The 16,145-nt window shown below is 36.2% G+C and overlaps 1 protein-coding gene and 2 non-coding genes across 3 annotated transcripts; 2 read left to right on the top strand and 1 right to left on the bottom strand.

Annotated features, from left to right (window-relative positions):
• The first annotated feature begins 4,065 nt into the window (after nt 1-4,065).
• On the top strand, nt 4,066-4,137 carry TRNAQ-UUG. The gene has a single exon. It is a non-coding gene; the product is annotated as a tRNA-Gln (tRNA).
• Nucleotides 4,138-6,435: 2,298 nt separating this feature from the next.
• LOC111784349 lies at nt 6,436-6,599 on the top strand. Its single transcript, XR_002813529.1, has one exon. It is a non-coding gene; the product is annotated as a U1 spliceosomal RNA (small nuclear RNA).
• A 4,135-nt stretch (nt 6,600-10,734) lies between these two features.
• LOC111784347 (asparagine--tRNA ligase, cytoplasmic 1-like) lies at nt 10,735-13,740 on the bottom strand. Its single transcript, XM_023665075.1, has 6 exons — nt 13,197-13,740; nt 12,455-13,045; nt 11,624-11,880; nt 11,419-11,548; nt 11,280-11,338; nt 10,735-11,216 (listed from the first exon to the last, which is right to left on the bottom strand). Exons 1-6 carry the CDS (start codon nt 13,692-13,694, stop codon nt 11,033-11,035), a joined length of 1,719 nt encoding a protein of 572 aa, XP_023520843.1. The 5' UTR covers nt 13,695-13,740; the 3' UTR covers nt 10,735-11,032.
• Nucleotides 13,741-16,145: the final 2,405 nt, after the last annotated feature.

Here is a 16,145-nt window from a genome sequence, read left to right as displayed (position 1 = left end):
ATTACTATTATATTAAAATTTTGAAATAAATGAATTTAGAAAATTTTCTTATTTATTTACTTTTAATCTCCACCTTCCATTATTCCTAACACAATCCAATGGTCAATATTCAATCCTACATTTTGCCACTTTTCTCCTCTATATAAACTCATCTTCCCCACATTTTAAAATACACAACTTACATACATTCTTCAATCCTCATTTGTTCAAAGTCTCCATTGTTTGTTGCTCTCTCCAAGCTTACAAGTTTATTTCTTTTCATCTTATTCTTGAGAGGGATTATTATTGTATTGTGAGGAAATAGTTGTGAGTATCCCAAATTGTAAATCTACTCTTTGAGAGAGTTGTGGTGTGTTATTATCAAACTCAAATACTTGTATCGGTTTGATCCTGCGCCGTGGAAAGGATTGAGTTTGCTCTTGAACTCGTAAAAAGAGCGGTGTAGCGGTTTGGCTCAGATCCGTGGAAAGAGTCGAGAAAGTTCTTTATTCAAATTCCCAAGAGGCGCTTGGGGAGTGGAGTAGGTCGAGTTTGACCGAACCACTATAAAACTACGGTGTCATTTTCTCTAACTCTTTTCTATTTAATCTCAAAATTATTATTGTGATTTATTGCACGTTCTACTTGATTATTGTTTTGACTTGAATTACTTTGTTATAGTAATTATCATCTTCTACTTATTTGCAAAAAGTTTCATCATTAGAAAAATTAATCACGTTTAAACACTTTTATCGTTAAAACCCTATTCACCCCCCCTCTAGGGTTGCCATACCGATCCTACATAGGCTACTACGCAACATGTGTCAGTGTTTGGTTGGGAAGCGCGGACCTCCTGGTGACTTGGTCCAAGATCCGCAGCCAACCAACCCAAACTGCCTTCATCAAATTAGTGACCTACGACCCTTCTGATTGCGCCACATGTCACTACGACATAAACTGGAAGGAGAACCATATGCCCTTTGGTCCGAACGCACACTATCAGACCGAGAAGAGCTAATGGTTGATCACTAAGGAAGAAAACTAACCTATTGCATGTTTATATTATATTGGATATCAATTTTTTGACCGCGATCACAACCTATATCTTATTAAATTGTACTTAGAATTCGTAGAGTATGAGAGATCTTAAGTTCAATTCTTGAAATGCCCCTAGTCGAGAAGTTTAACTAAAATAAAAAAAATTTCTTTGAAATGAAAGTAAAAGATCTAGCGGTATAATTCTTACTTGGGGTGCAACACGTCCCAAATCCAATACTCAGAATGTCCCTATACTTCTTTCACATCTTTTTTTTAACCATATTTATGATCCTAGAAAAGGAAGGGTAAAATAATTGTACATATGATCCAATAATTTAATTAATTTTAATAGGTTGAAACCCTATCAAATACGAAACTAAAAAATGAGGACACATTAGTCATTTTTAAAGTTTTGAAAGTATATGAAGATACTGTTTATTTTTTAAAGTTCAGAGATTTATTACACACAAATTTTGTAAATATTTGTGGTCTCATGGTCTAGTGGTTAGGACATTGGACTTTGAATCCAATAACCCGAGTTCAAATCTCGNCTTAAAGTTTTTCGAAATATTTTTTTTTTTACTAAGTCAAACTTATTGACTCACATATGGTCCTACCTTATTTTTTTACTAACCCTTCGAGTGGGGGATAGATACCTACATTGCAAATAGAAAAAAGCAGGAACAAAATGAGATTAAGATAGGTAAATAAAGTATAGTGATAATATGAGGCTAAAGTTCTTACCGTAGAGATCGGTGGAGGAAAAGTCGACTCGATGGAACGAAGGCTATTAGTCTTAAGATTCAAAGAGGTAGATAAAGATTTGATAGACATTCACAATAAATAAATATGAAAATGTTAGAATGAGGGTTTTTAAACCTATGATCTTGTGGTTAAGGGCCACACTCTAACCAATTAAGTTATTCCAACCATAGAATCACTAAACTTGATGGTCGGGGATTGATAGAGACACATGTCAGCTAAACGGTGAGGAACTGCAACTAGGCTGTTGGCTTTTTGGCCTTGATCTCACTTCAATTAGTTTCAATCAATTAATTGATGTTTTGATGATAACAAACCTACTTTTTAATTATTAATTATTTTCAGTATTTTGAACTGTCCACAGTATAAGGTCGGGAATAACAATTTCAACGACTTTTCAATTACTCAAATTAGAGCTAAAACGAAGAAATTACAGTCGAGACAACATACCCGACGTGATGATGTGGCAGCAAAATCAAAATGATGGACAAATCAAAATATATCAAAGTATGACATTTATGATTTTGGGAGAGTAACAAATGGTGGAGTTTTTCTTATTACTATATTTTTAAATAAAGTTATTTTTACAAAATATAAATTTGAATCTAACCGTTACTCACATCGATTTTTATTATTACTATATTATATTATTATATTATTATATTTTAAAATTTTGGTGGTTACTCACATAGTTTTTATTATTATTATTTTATTATATTTATAATAAATTTTGAATTTCATTTGACCGTTACTCACATAACTTTTTATTATTATTATATTATATTACTATTATATTAAAATTTTGAAATAAATGAATTTAGAAAATTTTCTTATTTATTTACTTTTAATCTCCACCTTCCATTATTCCTAACACAATCCAATGGTCAATATTCAATCCTACATTTTGCCACTTTTCTCCTCTATATAAACTCATCTTCCCCACATTTTAAAATACACAACTTACATACATTCTCCAATCCTCATTTGTTCAAAGTCTCCATTGTTTGTTGCTCTCTCCAAGCTTACAAGTTTATTTCTTTTCATCTTATTCTTGAGAGGGATTATTATTGTATTGTGAGGAAATAGTTGTGAGTATCCCAAATTGTAAATCTACTCTTTGAGAGAGTTGTGGTGTGTTATTATCAAACTCAAATACTTGTATCGGTTTGATCCTGCGCCGTGGAAAGGATTGAGTTTGCTCTTGAACTCGTAAAAAGAGCGGTGTAGCGGTTTGGCTCAGATCCGTGGAAAGAGTCGAGAAAGTTCTTTATTCAAATTCCCAAGAGGCGCTTGGGGAGTGGAGTAGGTCGAGTTTGACCGAACCACTATAAAACTACGGTGTCATTTTCTCTAACTCTTTTCTATTTAATCTCAAAATTATTATTGTGATTTATTGCACGTTCTACTTGATTATTGTTTTGACTTGAATTACTTTGTTATAGTAATTATCATCTTCTACTTATTTGCAAAAAGTTTCATCATTAGAAAAATTAATCACGTTTAAACACTTTTATCGTTAAAACCCTATTCACCCCCCCTCTAGGGTTGCCATACCGATCCTACATAGGCTACTACGCAACATGTGTCAGTGTTTGGTTGGGAAGCGCGGACCTCCTGGTGACTTGGTCCAAGATCCGCAGCCAACCAACCCAAACTGCCTTCATCAAATTAGTGACCTACGACCCTTCTGATTGCGCCACATGTCACTACGACATAAACTGGAAGGAGAACCATATGCCCTTTGGTCCGAACGCACACTATCAGACCGAGAAGAGCTAATGGTTGATCACTAAGGAAGAAAACTAACCTATTGCATGTTTATATTATATTGGATATCAATTTTTTGACCGCGATCACAACCTATATCTTATTAAATTGTACTTAGAATTCGTAGAGTATGAGAGATCTTAAGTTCAATTCTTGAAATGCCCCTAGTCGAGAAGTTTAACTAAAATAAAAAAAATTTCTTTGAAATGAAAGTAAAAGATCTAGCGGTATAATTCTTACTTGGGGTGCAACACGTCCCAAATCCAATACTCAGAATGTCCCTATACTTCTTTCACATCTTTTTTTTAACCATATTTATGATCCTAGAAAAGGAAGGGTAAAATAATTGTACATATGATCCAATAATTTAATTAATTTTAATAGGTTGAAACCCTATCAAATACGAAACTAAAAAATGAGGACACATTAGTCATTTTTAAAGTTTTGAAAGTATATGAAGATACTGTTTATTTTTTAAAGTTCAGAGATTTATTACACACAAATTTTGTAAATATTTGTGGTCTCATGGTCTAGTGGTTAGGACATTGGACTTTGAATCCAATAACCCGAGTTCAAATCTCGGTGAGACCTATTTTTATGAGCTTAATGTATATGCTATTTATGATCTTATAATTATATTATTTTCATCGAATATTGATTTAAGCAAAACATCTAAGGTTCTATAGCTCAGTTGGTTAGAATGTTGGTCTTATGAGTCGAAGGTTGCGGGTTTGAGCCCTGCTAGAACCAACCAAAAAATATGCTAGAACCCCTCTATTACCGCTTAGTTCTCGAATGTTCCTCCACCTGTTCCTCCACCTAGGTGTGCCTCTAAGTTCCAAATGATATTTTATTTAGTGAAAATAGCATGATATATATATATACAACATTTCAAGACTTTTAATCAGAGTTCAAACTTGAAATTGATGTGCTCATAGGTTGACTTGGATTTCAAAAAACAGAATCAAACTTTCGAATGTATATGATGAAATGTTATGTTAAAAGTATAAGACGTTATGTTATGTCTCCTAAATTGCGTGTATACAGCATGATATGAATAACATGAAATCATGATAAATTGCATGAAATATAACTCCGTTAGAATTATTTATGATATGAGAACTGAAGAATGAGAAATGATATGATACGAATGATGAACGATATGTGAAATGATATGAAAACGATATGACATGTACAGAAAGTTAGCGGGGTTGTATTAAATGATAATGAAAATGGAAAAATGTTGGGACCTCATGCATTGGGGGATACCCCTATTCCATCACGAGGGTACGGACGCGTACATCCACCAGGCCGACGAAGAATCATTAGGTTTTACATAATGCCGTTGTGACGATTACTAATTTTAATGGGTGTCGGCATAAGGAGAGCTACCAAAGCAGGCTCGCCCAACAAGAAAAAGGACCCAGCAGTGTGCGAACTATCTGGTGAGCCCATACCTGCACGTATGGGCTGTGTGTAGAGTATATGGTACACATCCAAGCTGCCCATTAGAATAATGTAGTAGGAAAAATAGACTGATATGATAGGTCTCGTCATTGCATTCGCATGTTCTTGCATTTAACCCCCAATAGTTGGGTCACTTACCGAGTATTTTAAGAAATACTCAAGCCACGTGCTACCTTTATTTCAGGTTAAGGCAAGGCATTCCTGTACGGCTGACGACGGCATCGAAACTCGAAACTATGACACACGCATAGGGTAGTCGTATTTATTTTCTTAGACTTAGACTAGGATATAATGTTTTTAATTTAAGCGTTTATTTATTTTATTTTGCCTTTTCTTGTGTCAATTATAAAGGTGTTTTCGAAACACGTAAGTCCATGGCTGTATTTTAAACTGAATATTATAGTTTATGAAAGTTTAAATGAAGTATTTCCGCATGCAATGTTTATGATATGTATACAATAGCGACCTAAAATTAAGTAGAAAATTTCAGGTCGTTACCGAGGCTACCTTTTCTTGCTAAATTTTTACAATCTTTCTTCTTTTTAACCTTGACAACTTACTTTGCTTATGCGGTGAATGACCGGTCACCTAATTTGAGGCAAGACCTCATAAAATCTAGTGAGGCGATATGATAATTTCTACTCTAAACATCATCCAAAGGAGGTTGGCTAGCCCATCCCTTATGACCATAGAGTCACCTAAGCTTGGGGTATGTGATCCCCACGTTCTATTTAGCTCGGGTTAGCTGTTAGGCTATCCAATGTAGTCCCATGCTCTTCTCTCAAGAAGGGGTTTACAACACAATGGCCATATTCAGGACGTCATTGGCCATTCCACAAAGCTGAAGCTCACATTATCGTTGCTGCCATGTGCCTAGCTTGTTATAGGAGTGGAAAGGGTAGTGGAAGGTCTATAGACACCGTCACACTACTATCAACCTAATCTAAAGAACTACTTTAGTCATCTTTGGTTTCGTGGAGGTCTACTAAGTTCGTAAGGATTTCTAGGCAATTTAAATCTTATCTCTCTTTTCCAGGACGCTAAATATTAGCTCCTCGAGGTTAATCTAAGGTGATAAGGATTACCGTGTTTCAAATATTCCAACTGGACTTATTATTTTTAAAATTTATGGATCAATTAAACACAAATACGACGTATCATAAACTAAATTTAGTTTATAATTTAATCGTGTTCTTACTAGGCTCCATGTGTTAATTTGCTTGATAATTGAATTCAGCTATGAAATCGAAATCTCACACATACTTTAATTTCAAAATTAAGGGCATTTATATTCAACTCCAAACAAAATCAATAAACTCGTTGTTTCAAAATTAGTGATAAGAAAAGACCCACATCGCTCAAGTTAGCGAGCAGGAAAGCATCACAACACTATAAATAGAAGACACTAGCTATCCATGAAACATACTTACCTGGACGAGGTCGATGGACGATCAAGAAGGCCCATGGCCTAGATTGGTGACCTCCATTGCACATAAAGGAGGGGTGCCCGTCTAAGGTCTGCCCAAAGCGGCAGAGCCTACGTCATAATTTGTGGCAGCGGGGGCCTGCGTTCGCGCGGCCCCTTCCAAAGCACCAGTTTCAAAGGTTTATTTTCCAGGTATGCTCTTCACCTCTATCTGTTGAATTTTCTTATCGTTGTCCTTTCTGCCATTGTTTGCCTCTCCAGGAATTTATTTTGTGTTATCCAATTAATTTTATAATAGATGAATGAATGATAGTAAAGGATGTAGGGTTTTCAGGTGAAGAGAATAGAAATCGGTTTGAAGTAGATTTAGAGAAAAACATGATTAGGAATTAGAACAGAGAAGGAAATGGATGAAAGCATTCATTCTCTGGATACGTTTTGATGGTTTGAACATTTGTGTTAATACCTGCTTCTGGAATCAAAATTTCTAGGCTAGGCTAGGCTGCTTTCTTCATTTGATTGATTATATTATGAATGTTTTCGTTTGATGTGATTCCATTCATGAAGCTCCAGAGCCCAAGCATGATGATTTACATTGGTGTGAGTTTCTTAGGCTTTGATACTGATTCATAAGTTGTAAAGAAACTCCATTAGGTGTGAACATTTCAGGCCATTTACCTGAGCTTGAAACTTTCTTAGACTTTCTTCCCTTTAAACTTTTTGACAATGCTTCTCAAGAATGTCCTTTTGACTTCATTGAGGTTCTTATTAAGACTCAAAAAAGGGTAAAGAATAAGAATGATGTTAAAAACAAAGAAAAACTGTTGGCCTCGTTAGCATCTCCCAGCTTTCCAATAAAATTCATTTTCCTTTGCTCATTAGCCACAACTCTGGGCAAGTGGACAGTGAGATACGTGCATGAAACTGATGAGATCCCGATGCAACTCTATTGGAGTTGACTTCCCAGTACCATGCCTGCCTACCTCTTTCTTTTTATAGCCACCACATTCTATCGAGTTACCAATAATTACAACCATGAAACATTCTGAAATCTCGGTTGGAAATTACAACTCTCCACAATGGTATGATATTGTCAACTTTGAACACAAATGTTCGTGGTTTTGCTTTGGGCTTTCCTAAAAGACCTCGTACTAATGGAGATGTATTCCTTATAAACCTATAAACCCATGATCATTCCATAAATTAGCCAATTTCGGACAAGTACACCATAGAGCTGCCCTTGAGGTTTATGTAGCCCTCGAACAGCTTCCTCTTAATCGAGGCTCAACTTCTTTCTCCAGAGCCCTCGAACAAGGTACACCCTTTTGTTCGACACATAAGTCACTTTCGATTACACCTTCGAGGCTAGCAATTTCTTTCTTCGGCATTTGAAGATTGTATTGACATGGCTAAATTAAGTGCATGATCATGCGTTTATAAGTAAGGAATACATCTCTATTGGTATGAAACTTTTTGGGGAAGCCTAAAGCAAAGGCAGAGGAAATCTCTTTATCCACCTTCTCTTTTGGGGGAGGGATGTAAGATAATAGTTTCTTCTAATGAACTCAGCTTCAAGATTTTTGTGCCCTTTGATGATGAACTGTGAGAGGGACGAGAGACAAGTTTAGTTATTCTAATCGAGCATTGAGAGAGTGGAAGAAAGAAGTGATCCAATCGAATGACAGCAATTTAAATGCATATTCATTATTTGAAGTATTGGAAATGTATATAAGTCTTGAAGTATTGGAAATGTATATAAGTCTTGGAGTTCTAACTGTAACCCACAAAAATGCATTTCTCTGGGTGACTTATGTTTTCAGCTTCAAGTTGTTTTTATTTTCTACTATTGCTTTGAATGTCTTGAAACACTAGAAATACTACTTTTATTCGTAGAACACTCTGATAATTATATATTCCTATGTTATAGGGCGTCCATTCACGTAGCTGAGAGCTCTCACAACCTAGGCATGATGTTGCAATTATAGGGGCACGCTCTCCCACTAAACAATAGTCCATCGTGTGGGCCTCCTATTGGGCCCACTATGTCAAAAGCGAAAGAAACTTTATCCCTCTTTTCTTTTTTCACTCCCATATCGCCCCACGGAAGAGACATGGGATGTAAAAAAGGGATTCTATCAACTTATTCCAACTTAAGATAATAAGTCCATGAGCTTAGTTTATCTCGCACACGCACACTAGTTTATCTCGCACACGCACACGTAATTGTAGAAGATTATGTCATGCTCTTCTTTGGAAGTTGTCCCAACAGTTGAAAAGAGATTTTGTGAGGCCCAAAATATAATTTTTCTCCATTTATGGTCTTAAACAAGAAATCTGCGTGACCTCTACCTCTTCGTCAACTCAACGTGACCCTTCACTCTAATACCACTATTTTGTAAACGTAATATTATACTCTAAATCTCACCATTTCAAAGAGAAAAAACTTTTAAATTAATTTAGTATTAACCAATTCAACTCGAATTTATTGTTATTTATTTATTATTATTATTATTTTTGTAACAACTCTGTGTACATAAATAATTTCATAAAACGATGTCATAGAAGAAAAAATATTAAAAGAGCAATGAACAGAAAATAAATGCAACTACTCTATGTCTTTATGGTCTTTAGTACAATGTCATCAACGTGTAGAGGTGTCTTGGTGGAGGTGTCTTGCCTTTCACTAAAATATAGAGTGGCTAGTATTTTAAAAAATACTCAGTAAGGTGGACCGTTTTTACAGAATTATGTTGACTTGCTCGAGAAATAGAACATGACGTGAGTGACATAAAGAATAACAACAAAATCAGAGAAGTGTAAATGCGCCGTTTTTCACATAAAGGTGGGCAAATGAAAAAGGTGGACAAATGAGAAGTTAGTTGCCGTTTTTCACATCACATAAAGGTGGGCAAATGAAAAAGGTGGACAAATGAGAAGTTAGTTGAAGTGTAGTGCCAATACAGAATTATGTTAGCTTCTGAAAAAGAGATGTGGTCATGACGAGAAAATGTCGTGATACACAAGCCAACTTTGCAACGGTAAAGGAATGTGGCCTTAACTAGGAAATGTCATACATATCTTTGTACGGCTAAAAGAATATGATGGTTGAGGCCTAAGTTTGGCCACGTTTGAGTCACGCTCCCCTAGTTGAGACGTGGAATGCCAATGCTAGTTTTGTCATGATTAGTCTGGTGAGTCCCATATCGATTCCAAGAAGTGGGCGAGTTAGCTTCTAGTGGGATAACCCACAACCATTAGGCAGTTGTGTTTTGTTGGGTTTATGTTGCAAATCTCAAAAATCGAGAGAAGGTCCGATAATGGGATAGCCCGTAAATAGTGCACAGGTTTTAGTATTTAATCAAGGGCGCGATAAAGTTCAGCAAATCAAGTTAGCAGCTAGTCCTATATTTGGATCGTCGTCGAGGTGATATCGAGATTAAGTGGGGAGAGTCATAATCCACGATACAATTAAGATGAAAGCTTACGAAATTTGGTGTCAATCAAATATTCGAAGGCAATATGATCGCTTACCAAAACAATGTCTACTTTGGAAAGATTAGAAATATTTTAAAACCTATTATAAGGAGACATGGCGCCAGCTTTCCATCACCCGCTCCCCTAGGCTTTGTGGATACTCCATACCCTCATTCATGTTAAATTCTATTGGTTGGTCATATTCTATTGGTAGGTCATTCATGCTTAATATAACTGTGCCCTGGTTCCACCAACTTTAAAAAATAATCTACTTAAAATATACTCAATACATCTTCATTTTTCCTTCAAGGTAGGCAATCAAACGGTCTACTAGCTACAGTGTTACTGTTGTGTGTCTTGCTTCTCTAATACTCAACTTTTTGTAAATTTATAGAGGCATTATGTTTATGCTCACCCCCAAATGCGCTATCCAATTCTTTTCCTCCTATTGGGACTGTAATTGTACCTGTAATTGTATCGACCTAGATCCACCCTAGCAGATATTGTCCTCTTTGGACTTTCCCTTTCAGGCTTTCCCTCAAGGTTTTAAAACGCGTCTGCTAAGGGAAGGTTTCCACACTCATATAAATGGTAATTTGTTCTTCTCCCCAACCAATGTGGAACATCACGTGAACGATCCTAAATCCTCCATCAATTAAAAGGGTTATATATTCTCTAAAAGGGGAAAAAAAATACTTTACAACCCATCTACCTCGGAAGTTAGCTTTAATTATATTCTAACTTTAAAAATATTCATTTTAATCCTTAAAATTTGAAGTTGTAGTAAAAAAATGCTAAAAGTGAAGTCTAAAAGGAATAAATTCGAGTAAAGTTCAACGAAAAATTCATAAGCAAAATTAGGGTCTTACGTGAAATGAATGTAGAAGTAATCGCTCCCATAACAGACTCTTGTTGTGACATTGATCCACTTTTACATTCTTTTTACAATCTTCTCTGTAAACAAATTAAAATCTGTTAGTATCAAAATATCTAACACATCAAACCAATTGAAGTCATTTGAAATGCAATAGTTTCTGTATAAAATAAACCCACCAATCCAAAATTTATGAGCATAAATTAAAACCCAACAACATATCTCTTTGGTGTAAATATATATGATCATAGGTCTGCTCGGCCTGGGTATCTGGGGAAGGGTATGACATCTCTGATGTTGTCAATCCCAGTGGCAAAAAGAAGCATTCGCTCGAAGCCGAGGCCAAAACCGCTGTGCTTCACTGTCCCATATCGTCTCAGATCGAGATACCATTCGTATGGCTCGAGCGGCAAATCTATCTCCTTGATCCTGCAGGGAAAAACAATTCAGACTATGGGGAAACAACCAGAAAACTATGTATTGTTCTTCTACCTGTCTCGAATAACCTCGTACCGCTCCTCCCTTTGGCTTCCACCAATCAACTCCCCAACCTTCAATAGAGCCAAGATTTCAATTTTTTTTCAAACAAAATGTCAAAAATGGTGAAACAAATCACACATAACTAAACTACCTTTGGTACAAGAACATCCATTGCAGCTACAGTTTTCGAGTCGTCATTGAGCCTCATATAAAATGCTTTGATTCCTTTTGGATAGTTATAGACAATGACGGGCTTTTTAAATACTACCTCAGTCAAGTATCTGAGCAAGGAAGCAGAAAAATAATCACCATTGTTTCAAGTGGAATGTAAATGAAAAGCATCGGAGTTCACAAACCTTTCATGCTCTGAAGCTAAATCAATCCCCCATTCCACTTTGTTCTCAAACACCTTACCCTTCTTTACAGCTTCTTCAAGTATTTCAACAGCTTCCGTATAGGAAGTTCGAACGAAAGGAGTTGAAGAGACCAGTTTGAGACGATCAATACAAGTTCGGTCGTACTTGTCAGCCATAAATTGCATGTCATCTAGGCAGTTATCAAGTAACCATTGACACAAAAATCTCACATACGCCTCCGCACAATTCATATCGTCCTTCAAACAATTATAGAAAAGATGTCACATAAGGTTAATTCAGTTAAATCTCTAGAAGAAGAGCATACAATCAACAAAAGAGAACTAAACCCCTATTTGCAGAGTTCCGTTGCTTTTCTTATTCCTATCCTAACCAATTCCATGGTTGATTGCCATATTGCATAGTAGTTAACAGAGAACACAGCAAACTTAAACCAAAGCCCTCTAGCAGCTTCTTCTCAATTAGAGTTCTTAAGGAAAGGCCAGATTGTGCACAAGATTAACATTTAGTTACCAAAGAAACTCATAAGATGTTAAATATTAGATAAATGGCAACTATGGCTTGAACCCATTTCCTCCGATCGTAACGAATGACCACTAGGGCAACCAAAATGGCTTTCTTATAGAAATTAATTACAAAACTAAAAGAGGAGATAAACTGATCCTAGAACATAAAGCATCCACTACAAGATAAATTTCAGAGGTATTGTGTCTTTTGATAGTTATACCTAGTCAAATTTCTAAGCCAGCAATTCCAACAGAGAAAGCAGAAAAGAATACAACTAGGAACAAAATTTAAGCATAGTAAATAAACCTGCAAATCTGCAAATGCAATTTCAGGCTCAACCATCCAGAACTCTGCAAGATGTCTTGAAGTGTGAGAATTTTCGGCACGGAAGGTCGGTCCAAAGGTGTATACACTACTAAGAGCACAGGCATATGTTTCGACTTGCAGCTGGCCCGAAACAGTCAAAAACGCTTGTCGAGCAAAGAAATCTTTTGCATAATCAACTTTCCCATCTTTCTCCGGAATGCCTGGTTTAAGCTTTGCTCTCTCTTCCAGCTTAGAAACATTCTCCTTTGCCTTCTTCAGTTCCATAACAGAAGCACCAATTTCCTCCTTGCTAGCTTTAGATGCCTTCAGCTTGGCAACAGCTTCTCCTTTCTCCTTGACAATTTGCCTTGCTTCATCTACTTCTGCTTCTGATGGAGGTGGGTTCTTAACCAACTCCTTTTCTAACCTTTCAGCCTCACTCAATAATGTCGTAACTTGAAACATTTCACCAGCACCCTCACAATCGCTTGTGGTGACAATTGGTGTGTGAATATAAAGAAATCCATGCTTGTTAAAAAATGTATGAGTGGCATATGCAAGTGCATTTCGAATTCTAGCAACCGCAGATATCTGTAATCGTAGAGAAAACATGAACTCGTGGATTTGTGTTGTTGCAGAAAAATGTAATAAATGAAATCCACAAATGTGAAAACCCCAATCGAAATAATCTGATTCAATTTCTAACTATTCAAATTCGGAAGACAATTTCAATTTCTTTTACCGTGTTGGTTCTAGGGCGGAGATGGACGAAATCTCTTAGAAACTCGAGAGTGAGTTTCGTCTTCGGCAAAGGATACCGAGCGGGATCAACCGGACCGACATGAACGACAGCATCAGCCCGAAGCTCGACTTTCTGGTGCTTTCCCGGTGGAGGAAGCTTGAAGACGCCATCGACAACAACGCAGGTTCCAGTAGGGACAATCTGGCCAAGATCCGCCAAAGACGCTTCGATGATCACTTGGAGATTCTGCGGGCAAGAGCCGTCGTTCAACTCGAGAAAGGCAAACGCATCCTTGTCGGCCTTTCTTCCGGTTTTGACCCAGCCACCAACGCGAACCTTCTGGCCGGCAAGGCCTGCGCCGCCATCGGGCCGGGAGACAATTGAACGGATCGGAACGCGGTCAGAGAATTCGGCTTTGAGAGAGTTGTAAGTGGGAGCATCGTCGTTCAAGGTGACGGCGGCGAGTTGGTCAGCGGGCGGCGCGGGATGCTCTGCCATTGGACTGTCGCCGGTGGATACCTCAACTACTGAAGTGAAATTCTAAACCCTAATCCACACTTGACATTTAAAGTCTCCGTACAGGTTGACATCTGTCCGGTTTTCTAATAATCCGGTTCGATTTGGTTTTTCTCCTCCAAATAAGACAAAAATAAAATAATAAACCGGGAAAAAAAAACTTCAAAATTTTTTAATTTTTTAATTTAATTTTCAATTATCACTATTTTCAAAAATATTACAATTTCATCCATAAACCTTTAGTATAGTTTTGTAATTAACTTATATATTGAACTAATTTAATTTTTAATTAATTAATATAATTAATAATTAATCGTTGAATATTAATTTGTGGTGAAAAATTAAGGATAAAATAAAACTTAAAACTCACGCCTACAAAATCTTGTAGAACTTCTTAACGTTCTCTTGGGCTCACACTCTTTAATTGTCTCGAGTGATTTCTCCGTTGACAATTTAACACGATTTGCTAAAAGGGTAATCTCAGGTTTAACATCATTCACCTTGAATTTGGACAACATGTTGTTCGTTATTACTCCTGTGATAGATTTAATATGCCAGTAGATCTATCTCGAGAAATCGTCATCCTAAGAATCTTTCATCTCAAATATGGAAGACATGCTTACCTACAGATGATTTATCTGATCATCCACATACAAGAGTAGAAACACATAAGAACTAGTGTATTTCTTTAAGTAACAACACTAATCCTTTTCACTCGTGTGGAAACCACTCTTACACATTGAGGAGTCAAACTTCTTGTACCCACTATCTTGGTGCTTGTTTTAGTCCGTGCAAGCTTCTATTGAGCTTGCACATTAGTGTTCTTTACCTGAAACTACAAACTTTTTCGGTTGCTATATATAGATCTCCTCATCTCGATCATCATGTAAAAACACTGTTTTTACAATCATTTGCTCAAGGTGTAAATTCTCTGATGCAATAATACTCAACGTACAACTCACACACTCAATTAAAACGAAGAACACGAAGAACACGAAGAACAAAAGAAGAAATACAAAGAGAAATATGTGTCACACTCTCATTAGGAAACTCCTATTTTAATCCATTAGGTTTAATTTAATCTCAAACATAATACAAATGTTACCATGGAAATGAAATCAAAATCCATACTTGAAATATTCAAATAGGATAAAAATATCCAGAGTTGGAGGGACCGAACCGAATGTAACAGCCCTAGATTCTACTTGACTTAAAGTCGCTACTGTATACATAACGTAATCATTTTATGTGGAAATAATCATTTGAAATAAAATCATAAAATATTGTAATAAACTTATACCTTATACTAAAATAAAACAGAAATACCCTATACTAACCTATAGTCTACAAATTTAAATACATCTAACTTATGCATGTGTTATGGTTTTCTAAATTGTAATGTCATCATCAGCGGTACAGGGGAGCCTTAGTTTTACGTGAAAAATAAGAGTAGCACGTGACTTGAGTATTTTAAGAAATAGTCAGTAAGTGACCCCACTATTGAGAAGATGCAAGCACACATAATCATGGGTGGAACCTATCTTTTAAATTTGTATTCCCTTAGGCGACTATCCTAAGTGGGTAACTGTATGTATGTTTACTATTCTACACACAACCCACACATGTGAGTATAGACCCACCAGTCGATTCTCACACTTCTTGGGCTCTTTTCCTAATTGGGCTAGCATTCTCTAGTGCTGTTGCCGGACACCTGGTAGGAATAGTGATCATCGCAGCATTATGATAAACATAATGATTATTTTTCTTTTTCATAACATACACGTCCCTACCATCGTAAAAGGAGAAATTTTCCAATGCATGTAACATATAATTGTACATGAGGTTCCAACATTTTCATTCATTAAATCATGTAAAACAACCTCTTCAATTTTCCTTCATATTATATCATTTTTATCATAGCTTTCAAAACATGTATCGGGGTTGTGCATCATGTCGAAACATCCTATCGCATGTCATTCATATCATTCATTGTGTCACATCGTGTCATATCATAAAACATATCATGTTACAACATGTATCATATTCTAAAGCATATCATATGTAACGGCCCGAAATTTTCTACTTAATTTAAGGTCGCTACTGTATACATATCATAAACATTGAAGGCGGAAGACTTCATTTAAATTCCATAAAACATAACCTTTAACTTAAAACACAGTCATGGACTTCCGTGTTTCGAAAACATCTTTAAAACGACACAACAAAAGACTCGAAATAAAATAAATAAGCGTTTAAGTTTAAAACATCCTATTCTATCCTAAGTCTAAGAAAATAAATGCCACTATCCTATGCATGTGTCATGATCTTGAGTTGCGATGCCGTCGTCAGCTGTACAGGAATGTCTTGCCTTAACCTAAAAAATGTAGTAGCACATGACTTGAGTATTTAAAGAAATACTCAGTAAGTGACCCC

The sequence above is a fragment of the Cucurbita pepo genome, unplaced genomic scaffold, assembly GCF_002806865.2.
Source record: "Cucurbita pepo subsp. pepo cultivar mu-cu-16 unplaced genomic scaffold, ASM280686v2 Cp4.1_scaffold000190, whole genome shotgun sequence".
Taxonomy (NCBI): Eukaryota; Viridiplantae; Streptophyta; class Magnoliopsida; order Cucurbitales; family Cucurbitaceae; genus Cucurbita; species Cucurbita pepo.
Note: the sequence above shows the minus strand (reverse complement) of the source record. Positions and strands in the feature narration are given on the sequence as shown.

Bases quoted from the DNA above. Each gene is read 5' to 3' on its own strand.
- LOC111784347 (XM_023665075.1), bottom strand. From the start codon at position 13,694: ATGGCAGAGCATCCCGCGCCGCCCGCTGACCAACTCGCCGCCGTCACC. The intron at 11,881-12,454 runs GTTTATTTACTA...AATTGTTTGAAG, and splicing joins TTGCATTTGCAGATTTGCAG to GACGATATGAATTGTGCGGA. The intron at 11,339-11,418 runs GTAGTTTAGTTA...GCTCTATTGAAG, and splicing joins TGGATGTTCTTGTACCAAAG to GTTGGGGAGTTGATTGGTGG.